The 10,447-nt window shown below is 54.0% G+C and overlaps 1 protein-coding gene across 1 annotated transcript in view; it reads right to left on the bottom strand.

Moving 5' to 3' along the window:
- Positions 1 to 1,022: 1,022 nt before the first annotated feature.
- LOC102868726 overlaps positions 1,023 to 10,447 on the bottom strand; it is a 59,859-nt gene continuing 50,434 nt past the window's right edge. The window contains exons 19-23 of the mRNA XM_006882835.1: positions 8,324 to 8,479; positions 5,665 to 5,810; positions 3,905 to 4,093; positions 3,223 to 3,378; positions 1,023 to 1,237 (exon numbers count right to left, since the gene is read on the bottom strand). Of these exons, the coding sequence (XP_006882897.1) occupies positions 1,023 to 1,237; positions 3,223 to 3,378; positions 3,905 to 4,093; positions 5,665 to 5,810; positions 8,324 to 8,479 (862 nt within the window). The remainder of the gene's footprint in view (positions 1,238 to 3,222; positions 3,379 to 3,904; positions 4,094 to 5,664; positions 5,811 to 8,323; positions 8,480 to 10,447) is intronic.

Here is a 10,447-nt window from a genome sequence, read left to right as displayed (position 1 = left end):
TTAAGCCCTTGTTGACAACTTCATGACATGGTTATCACAAAGGGGACAGCGGTGCTCTCTGAAACATGGACCACGCCTCCCCCAGGCTCCCGGGCTGGGCCTTCTTTTCTGCCGACTACCGAGCGAGGGCCAGCACTGGAGGCCAGGCAGAAGGGCAGGAGCACACTAATCTCCAGGCAGCCTACTCTACCTCTGGCCCTAAAGCTGTAATGGTCTCAGCCACGGTGTGGGGACTGGCCCTGGGGTTCTCTAGAACTCACTAAAGGGCTTGCTACTCAGTTCTCAGAACAGCGCGCCGACATCTCACACGGGTTTGTGATTTTCCGAGCTGGGGCCACACACATAGGGTTTGCCCGTGGGTTGTTGCTGGTTTCTGGGCAGTGATGAGTGTGGTCCTGGGGAGGGGGCAGTGAGGAGGAGGTCAGGAACTGGGGTCTAGGCACCTCTGGGGGCTGTCAGCCAGATGGCAGAGTGCAGGGTTCCACACTCACTTGTCCATGCTCAGCACTGCTCGTGGTCCCAAGGTTGCAGCTGCACTGTGAACTGTCCAACTATTTCAGTGGCCAGACCATGCAGTGACAGGGGTGGACTGCTAATGTGACACCCATTTACTGATCCAGCCCCACCCTTCTGCCCTGCCCTGTCCCCCAGGACACCCGCCTCAGTCACCCAAGATCACCCATCTCTTGGGATGACTACATTCTGTCACTGGAATGGCCCTTCCTAGGAGTCACCCAGGACACCCACCATGCTGTCATACCCCAGATGCCCACCCTGCACCCCATCCTCCTCACACTGGGGGGTCCTCCAACCAGAAGACATCCACAGGGCCCCATGACTGCTTTCCAAGGTCTTTGTGAGCCCCACACTACCCAGGACACTTCCTTAGGACACACAGTTCAGCTGGTGCAGGTGAAGACGTTTACCTCCTATTCCGCTGTCATCTGGACACCGGAGTACTCCAACCCCCCCGCCGTCACCCGGAACATACAGCTCAGGAGACGCTGGGTGAATGAAGTGGTTTATTTGCCGCCTAGCCGGGACGAGATGACAGCAGCACCCCCAACCCTCACATGGTCCTCTCCGGGACTCCCCTGGGCTGGCCAGCCTCTTCTTCGCACACGGCCTCCCTGGACCTGCTGGGCACGCACACCGAAGGCAAGACTCTGCAGTGTGGTGGACAGGTGCCGGTTGCAGGGGGACACGCACAAGACCACTAGCAGCTTGGCATCACCTCCTTGAAGAAGAGACAGCAGGTAGATGACCTCTGCAGCCGCACTGACCAGGCCAAGAGGCCAGCAGAATGATCCCACCCACAGAGGTCACTATGCTCAGAAAGGCCTGGAAGCTTCCATTCTGGACCTGGGCTTCAGAGCTTCCGGCATGTGGCCAGAAGTGACCCCCCAGGGAGGGGGGTTTAGTAGCCTAACGCTCTTGTCCCTGAGCACAGGGTGCACGTCACAGCCGTACCCCATCCCTGAGGAGGAGCGGACTGTGAAGAAAACTCAGAAACCAGGAGGGGAGAGCTGAGGGGGCAAAGACACTCTTTTCTCCTCCCCCCAGAGGCCCATGTGTTACATCACCTCTCCCTAGAGAGACTCCTGTGTTACAGTGTCCCTCCTCCCAGAGGCCCATGTGTTATAGCAGCTCTCCCCTACCTCTCAGAGACCCCTTCCTGTTACAACCCTCCTCCCCCCAGAGAAATCCATGTTACAGACACCCTCCCCTCCTCAGAGATAGCCCCCTGTGTTACAGGTCCCCCTCCATCCCCTATCCCAGAGACCCCTGGGCTTACAAACACCCTTGCTACCCTAGCTCCACACCTGAGCCCCTCGCCCAGCACTGTCCTGTCCCTGCTCCTGTGTCTCCTGTCGGTGGGACAGGGGTCTCATCACAGCAGTGCTGCCCTGTCCTGTGAGTCACACTGTCCTGTGAGGGGAGGGGCTGTGATGGGGTCATGCCACCTTGCTCAGATCTGTCTCTGTCATCAGATTCCCTCTATGACAGTCATGCACCCTGTCCTCACAGCTTTACCCAGTGATGGCCACTGCTGAACAAGGATACATCACATTGTACACGATGACCTCAGTGTCTGGACACCGCGAAGGGCGAGACGAGCAGAGCTAGGGAGGCCCATGGAGAAAGGACCAAGGTGGAAAGGCCACCACACATGGTGAGGGGTGAGTTAAGGAGCCCAGCAAGGTGAGCAAATCTCCCTGCAGCTGTGAGCTGATGTGTCACAGGGGGAGAGAGTGGGCCTCACCAATGGTGTTATGGAGGAAGCAGGCATGGGGGCGGGGGCAACTCTCACTGATAGTGTCCGGGAGGAAGTGGGAGACTGTTGGGACACTCATTGATGTGGGGACAGGAGGGACCCTCACTAATGGCTATGGAAGAAGTGGGGTGTGGCATTAGAACTTTAAAAATGGCTTTCTATCCACTACCTTAGCCTTCATAGGGAGCAGGATCTCCAGCTACCATAACTGTGGACACATGGTCTTGCAAACAGCTGTGGGACCAATATAAGAACGCTTTCCACACTAAGAAAAATGGTGATAGGGAGAGGATGAAGAGACTGTGGCAGTGCTGTGAAGAGTCTGTGTCAGACTATGAAGAGACTTTGGCAAAATATAACCAGAAGAACCCTAGAGATGGAGTTACAGTTAAAGGTTTTGCTTGCTGGATGATTGAGAAAACAAGAGGTGTATTTGGCTATTGAACTTGTTGTCTGAGTATGAGCTAAATGAGCAATTGTGTCTTGATATTAACCTGTCTTAGGACTGCTGGACTAAATCTGGGCTTTGTGTGATATTCATTGCCTCCCCCACTCCCTAACCTATTCCCCTAATAAAACCCACAACTGTGAGTAAAATGTTTTAACCCATTGATTGGTAGCTATAGGTGCAGGAGCATGTGGGCATGTCTGACCGTGAAGCTCTCTGTTGCTAGCTGTTATCTGTTGTTGATGGGGACAGTTCCCCTTTATGAAGCATGTAGAAGTCATTCTCGGCCTTCCACATTGTCTCTGCTCCTTATACGAGTACAGGAGGAACCCTTACTGACAGCGTCGTGAAGGAGAGGGGGCAGAAGGGACTTCACTGATGGTCATGCAGGAGATGGCGACAGGAGGGACCCTCACTGGTAGGGTCATGGAGGAGGTGCTGTCAGAGCAGACCTCACCAATGATGTCACAGAGGGGAGGAGACAAGCGAGGCCCCTCACCAATGGTGTCCTGTAGCAGATGAGTGAGCTTGCTGTTTCGGTAAGGGATGTGGCCCCGATGCTCCCCCAGAGCCCCCAGCACATCCCCCAGGGCGGCCAGGCTGCGGTTGATGCAGGAGGACTCTCTCAGGCCCAGTCCAGTCACACCTGACACATCTGGAAACAGGTACATGGAGTTACATCCTCAGGCTTCCCATGTGATCAGCACTGATCAGTCAGCTAGGGACTCCTACAGAGGTCATGTCTAGACTGAGTGGACTTCCGTAGTGAGGTGACTGCTGCTACATGCAGAAGGGCACATAGTGCTGTGACTTGGGACATCTGACCACAAAGATGTAAAGGTCACCTCCAAACAGAAGTATAATCAGAGTTCCTGGGAACTCTAGAGTTCCTGCTTGTTAAGGGAGCACTCCACTCCCAGGAAGCATTTGCTTGTTGAAGGATCACCTTGCCCAAGAGGGAGCACTCCACTCCCAGGAAGCACCTGCTTGTCGAGGGAGCATCTTGCCCAAGAGGGAGCACTCCACGCCCAGGAAGCACCTACTTGCTGAGGGAGGACCTCGTCCACTGAGGGAGCACTCCACTCCCAGGAAGCACCTTCTTGCTCAGGGAGCACCCTGCTTACTCAGGGAGCACCTTACCCACTGAGGAAGCACTCCACTCCAGGGAAGTCCCTCCTTACCTGCACTCTCACTGCCTGCTAAGTCCACAAACTGCAGCTGGGCCTGCACCTGTCCCAGGTGAACTGAGGCACCCCTGGGGCCCAGCCCCACAGGCAAGGCTAAGCATGACGCTCGCCGCTTCTCTCTGACTGCCGGCCGAGGTGAGGGGCAAGACGGCACGCTGCCCATAGTGTGGTCTGATGGATGGCCTGAGGCAAGGGGATGACATACAGAAGATGACAGGCTTCTAGAATCATTCCTCCCTCTCAGAAAGGAGGGAACTATTCTCACCTGTGACAGTGATCAGCCCAAACTTATCCCAAGAAAATGGGTGACTGTCTCCTAGCAAGAACTGGCCATAGAAGGTCAAGATGACCAGATAAGATCCGCCAGGAAGCAATTGGTCAGTGAGGCCTAGGCCTGTGTGCTCACTCAACATGTGGCCAGGAAGAGACCCAGCTGGGCTAAGGAAGATTTGGAGAATCCTAATGGGTATACAAGGAGCTCTGGTGGCCTAGTGGTAAGAAGCTGTGCTGCCGTCCCAAAGGCGCATGGTTTGAATCTACCAGTTACTTTACTGGAGAAAGATGGACAATCTCCGGTGTGATCTACGGCCTCTGAAAACCCACTGGAGAGTCAGCTACGGGTCAGTTCTGACTCAGCAGAAAACAACAACAATGGGTAATACTCTCTGGGGACAAGCACAGAGGAAGTGGCAGGAAAGTGGCCCAAAAGGCCCACAGTGGCTCACAGGCAGCACAGGTGCAGCACCCACACCCCTCCTGTGTGTGACCCACTGTGGGCTGAGATGAACCTGTGCCCTGCTCCTCTGTGACACACAGGAGCTCTGTGACCCACTGTCGGCTGAGATGAACCTGTCTCACGTCCCTCTGTCTTCTCGCCCAGCTCCTGAGAACCACCTTTTTCTTGTGGTGGATGATGAGACAGACAGTGACAGATGGCCATACCAGATGCTCACCAGGCAGCACCACTGCTTTGCTGACCTCCTGACCCAGGCTGACCTTAGGCTGCCTCACTGAGTTCAGACGCCGGGCTTTTTCAGGGGGTCTCTGAGCAACAGACATGAACTACAGTGGCCAGTACTATTCAGGCCTGCGGTCACCCGAGAGGTATACCCAGCAGGCTGGGCCAGCCTTCAGAGGCCTGGCTACTGCTCTGAGCACCACTGCTGGACGTGCTGGGCTGGTCATTTGTGCTGTGGTCGCAGCCTTCCTTTCTTGATGGAATCGCACCTGTGGCTTCATTCAGACGCGGCACTGTTTCCCAGACATGCACGCTGGCGCACTGCCAACACATATGCTGTAATGGCTACACAGCCGCTAACCCAAAGGGCCCAGGACCGAGCCCACCTGAGGCACCACGGAAGAAAGGAGTGGCAGCTCTACCCAAAGTCAGCCCTGGAAACTCCGTGAGAACAGCTGATTCCCACGGGCTTCCGTGTGTGGGTAACGGGGACGGCTGCCCTGTCAGGTCCCCTTTAACCAGGGCCATCCTCCCTCCTGCTCTGCCCAGTTCCTCTGACCAAGCGCTGGGCCTTTTGAGTCGTGGTTCCAGGTCATCAGAGAGGACGCTGAGCTCTGTGATCTCTCTGTGCTCACCTGTGCTCACCTGCGGCCGCTCTGTGCTCACCTGCGGCTGCTCTGTGCTCACCTGCGGCCGCTCTGTGCTCACCTGAGGCCACTCTGTGCTCACCTGGGGTCCTGCCAGCACACTCACTTTTTCATTCTAGAGGACTCTCAGGACTCACACGTGTACTTACCTTCAGAAGAGGCAGCAGAGGGCAGAGTCACCGTGACAATCAGGTGAGACCTGGAGGAGCTGGCGTGCACCAGGGTGGGGTGGCTCACCCTGAGCTGAAGACCTTCACCAACCAGCTTAACCAGCTCCTCAGCGCTTCTCACCAACCTGCATTACAACAGCAGGTGTGAGGTGAGTACACAAGAAGTCCCAGGTACACCCACAGGTGTGTTCACAAATGTGATGTCCACAGGTGAGCTCACACAGGAACTCCAACAGGTAACAGTAGATGTTTACTCAGGAACTCACACGGGTGATGCCCACAGGTAACCCACACAGGTTATGCCCACAGGTAACGTCCACAGGTTACGTCCACAGGTAATGCTCACAAGTGGCATCCATAGGTAATGCCCACAGGTGATCTACTCAGGTGATGCCTACCGGTAACCCACACAGGTGATGCCTGCAAATAACGCCCACAGAGGTACTCACACAAGAACTCACCAGGTAATGCACATGACTGCTCTTCAGGTAAGTGACATAGGTAATGCCCACAGGAACAAACAAGGAATTCATATCAGTAGTGCACACAATGACATACACACAGAGAGATAACTCGCCAGGGAGAAGTTACATGACATATGCACAGGTAACATGCATAGATAACACACAGTTATCTTGCCAGTGTGACTGGCAAGGACAGGCCCTGTCCCCATTCCTTCTGGCCTCCTGGGGGGACAGTGGTGGTCTCATGACTGTGTAAAGCCCACCATCTCTGGTGGAAGATTGCAGAAGCTCAGGCAAACCCAAGCATCCAAGCAGCTTCTGTGGGCATCACTTCTGATTCAGAGTCCCCTCTGCTGGGTTCACAGTCCCATCCTGTGGGCACTGCCGCCTGCTGGGGCCAGAGTCTGTTCCTCATACCCTTGCTCCCTCGTGGCTCTGTTCCTGGGCTGCCCCTCTGCTGTGGGTCACCAGGGGACAGGGAAAGCATGACTGCCATGCTCGCTAGTGCACCTGGGGTGGACAGGCTCTGACCACGTCTGTCTGACACCGCATCCACCTCCCCGTGTCCTCACGTAGGTGCATAGCCCGGGACATGTGCACCTGCCTCCCGTCTGAGGTGACCTCTCCACGTCTTCACCCACTCCAGAGGGGCACGTGAGCACACGTGAGGACCCTGACCCCCAGAGCCAGCTGGACACAGGAGGGGCCGGGACGCCCAGCTGGCAGTGGTCTGAGACCATTGACACACCAGCTGGACTCACTCTCAAAAACTTTAAGACATGGAAACGACAGGGACAGGGTGCTGCTGGCCTCCACTCAGAGCTGGGTTCAGCTGAGTGAGTGAGCACAGAGGGGACTAACTGAGGGGTTCCACGTTGGCCGCATCCACGGAGAGCCCTCCCCTCAGCCTGAGCCCCTGAGACACGCAAAGGTAATCTGGTAGCTGAGATCAAAAGGAACGAGGACACACGCACGTGGGAATGGGCAGTTTGCTCACCAGACCATCCTGAGGGCTCCAGAAGCCCTGGTCACCCCTCACTATCTCAGCTCGGTGCCACAGGCCAGTGACTGGCCGGGCCCCCCTATCTGCTCAGCTGGCATGTAGGGCCACAGTTGACCCTCTAGGTCTTAGGGAGGTGTTCTTAGTGTGGAGAAGTAACATGTAAATTATGTGCCACGTCAGCCACTTCCACACGGGACACTAAGAAGCTGGTAAAGAATTGGGTGCTCAGTGGGTTGGCAGCTCAAACCCAGCAGCAGTGCCAGGAGAGAACGTAGTGATCTTCCCCATGAAGACCACAGCCTACGGGGGCCTCAGACAGATCTGCTACCACACAGACCACTGTGAGTCAGAACCAGCTCAGTGGCCCCCAGCAACCACCCTCAGTTCCGCTGACCAGCCCCACTCTCTGGCCCCAGCTTGTGTCACTGCCTCCTTGCAACCTCGCAGCCAGAGCTGGCCCCCTGCATTCACCACTTCCAGATCCTGCACGTCAGTGGGCCCGACCACATTCCTCCTTCTGCAGTGCCCTCCACTCTGGCAGGTTTCCTGTTGACTAATGCTCCGGTGTCTGGGTTACCACTGTCTGTGAATGGGCACTTGGGTTGTTTCTGCCTTTTGGTAACTAGGAGAAACACTACAGACAACGTCGGTGGGTAGGTATCCACGTGAGCCCGAGTTAAGATAATTTTAAAAGCAAATTCAGTCCTCAGTCACCCTTTGGGCCTGGAACAAAACACCCCCCCGACCCAACTCTGAGCCAAACAACACACACGTCCAGAAGGGGACCAGCAATGCTGGAGAGGCACTTGGTCCTCAGAGCAGCCACATGCAGCCAAAGGGGGAGCCTGCCCAGGGAGAAGGCAAGAAGGAGCCGGAGAGAAGGATGAGTGGAAGCAAGAATCACCCAGAGGGCGTGGGAAGAGGGCCATTACGATGCAGGTGTTATAACTAGTGTCCCAGAACTAAGTATGAGGGTTCAGCGGAAAACCAACCTACTGTGTAAGCTTCCACTTAAACCCTGACTAACGGGAAAATGAACCCTGTGTCGTAGACATTACACCCTAAAGTCCTAACACATCATCCCACCGGACCGTGGCTCTGCGGCAGGTTCCGCCCGGGGCCTCTGCCGTAAGGACCCCCCCCCTCAGCAGCTCGCGGCACAGGCACTCACTCGTGGGTGGGCAGGGCCAGCTCCCTCTTCCTGTCCTTGGCCCCTGAGACCACTGATGAATCCTCCTTAGCCAGAAGGTCAAAGACCTCGTTGTTGTAAACTTCCACTATTGAGACTTCCACCTCGGGTCTCAGAGAAGGACTTTCAGAAATGAGCCTGTGAAAACATGGGGGAGTACGGCCATCAGAGGCTTCTGAGGCCACCGAGGGCCACCAAGGGTCACCAAGGGTCACCAAGGGCCACCAAGGGTTACCAAGGGCTCACCAAGGGCCACCAAGGGCCACTGAGGGCCACCAAGGGTCCAAGGGTCCACAGTCTCCTGGAAAAACGTACTGCCAAACAGCCGGCAGCCCTCTAAGGAGACTACTCACCACACAGGACCACACGGCAACATTTCCCTGACATAAAGCTTAGAAAGGGAGCAGGAGAGGAAGACCCTCGATGAGGATTGATTCCGTCACTGGGGTAATCGGGATGGGTGTGTCAGAGACAATGAGATTAGTACAGGACAGAGCAGGGTTAGGACTGTTGTACGTAGGGTCGCTGTGAGCAGCAGGCAACCCGACAGCACACAACAACAGAATTGCCACACACCTTTCCTTATCCTAAATCAGTCAATATCCCCTTGCTGTTTTTTGACTGGATCTTGGTCTATGTAAAGGTTCTACATGGGCACAGTGAAGTGTCCTGCAATTCCCATCCTGAGTAATATGTTTATGAGCTACTTTGTTATGAGGTGCACAGTCAAGGGCCTTTGTGCAGTCAGTCGACGCATTGTCTGCTTTCCTCCAAGATCCATCTAAGCTCAGCAATGATGGCCCTCATTTCACCTTTCCTTTTAAATCTTTCTTGAATTTCTGGCAGTACCCATCGTGTGTGGCTTCAGTTCTTTTCCAATTCCCTTCAGCAACGTTTTACTTGTTACTGTTGTTACGTGCCATCAAGTCTAGTGTGACTCATTGCGACCTTATACATAGTGGCTCTGAGCCCTGCTGTATCCTGAGCCAATCTCACTGTTCTGACACATCTACCCTCAATACACCAGTTATTGTTAATCTGTCCCTCAGCCCTTCCAAGCATGATACCCTTCTCCAAAGACTTGTCACTCTTGGCTGCATGGCCAAGGTTTGTGAGATGGAGTCTCAAAATCCTTGCCTCCAATGAGAAACTTGGTTTCACCCTGTCCAGGAAAGACCTATTAGTTTCTTGGAAGTCCATAGTATGTTCAATACTCTTCTCCAGTACTACAACTCAAAGGCATCAATTCTTCTTCTGCCATCCTTGGTCACTGTCCAGCTCTCCGATGCATAGCAAGTAATTGTGAAGACCATGACCTGGATCAGGAGCATCTTAGTCTCTAGACTGACATCCTTGCTTTTCAGCACTCTGGAGAGATCCCTGACAGCAGAATTACCTAGTGAAATTTGTCTTTTGATTTCCTGACTACTAGTTCCAAGAGTGTTGATTGTGGAACCAAGTAAGCTGAACTTGTTAACAACCTCAATCTCTTCTCCATCTATCACGATGCTGCCAATTGGCCCTGTGGTGAGAATCTTCATTTTCTTAATGTTGAGCTTCAATGCATACTATAGTCCTTGACCTTCTGCAGCAAATGCTTCAAGCCCTCTCCAGTTTCAGCAAGCAAGGTTGTGTCATCTGCATAACACAGGGTGTTGATGAGTCTACCTCCAATCCTGATGCCACATTCATCTTCATAAAGCCCTACTTACATAGAAGACTACTGAGATTGTTCAATCATTTCCACATGGATCACCTTTCTTTGGCATGAACACAGACACGGACCTCTCCCAATCTACTAGCCAGGCAGCAGCCTTCCAAATTTCTTGGCATAGATGAGTTTGTATTTGCAGAGTTTGAAACACTATGTTTGAAACGTTACAAATGGTATTGAGCCAACTGTTGGATATTTACTTTCTTCCAGTGCTTTCAGTACTGTTAGTTCTTAACCTTATGCTTTTTCCTAAACTAAATGAGCATCCACTGAAGATTATCCAAAAACGACTGGAACAGTACATCAGCAGAGAACTGCCGGAAGTCCAGGCTGGGTTTAGAAGGGGTCGTGGTACTAGGGATATTGTAGCTGATGTTAGATGGATCTTAGCT

The sequence above is a fragment of the Elephantulus edwardii genome, unplaced genomic scaffold, assembly GCF_000299155.1.
Source record: "Elephantulus edwardii isolate Elephantulus edwardi_28Jun2011 unplaced genomic scaffold, EleEdw1.0 scaffold00024, whole genome shotgun sequence".
NCBI lineage: Eukaryota > Metazoa > Chordata > Mammalia > Macroscelidea > Macroscelididae > Elephantulus > Elephantulus edwardii.
The sequence above is the reverse complement of the archived record's forward strand: the minus strand, read 5'-3'. Positions and strand labels throughout refer to the sequence as shown.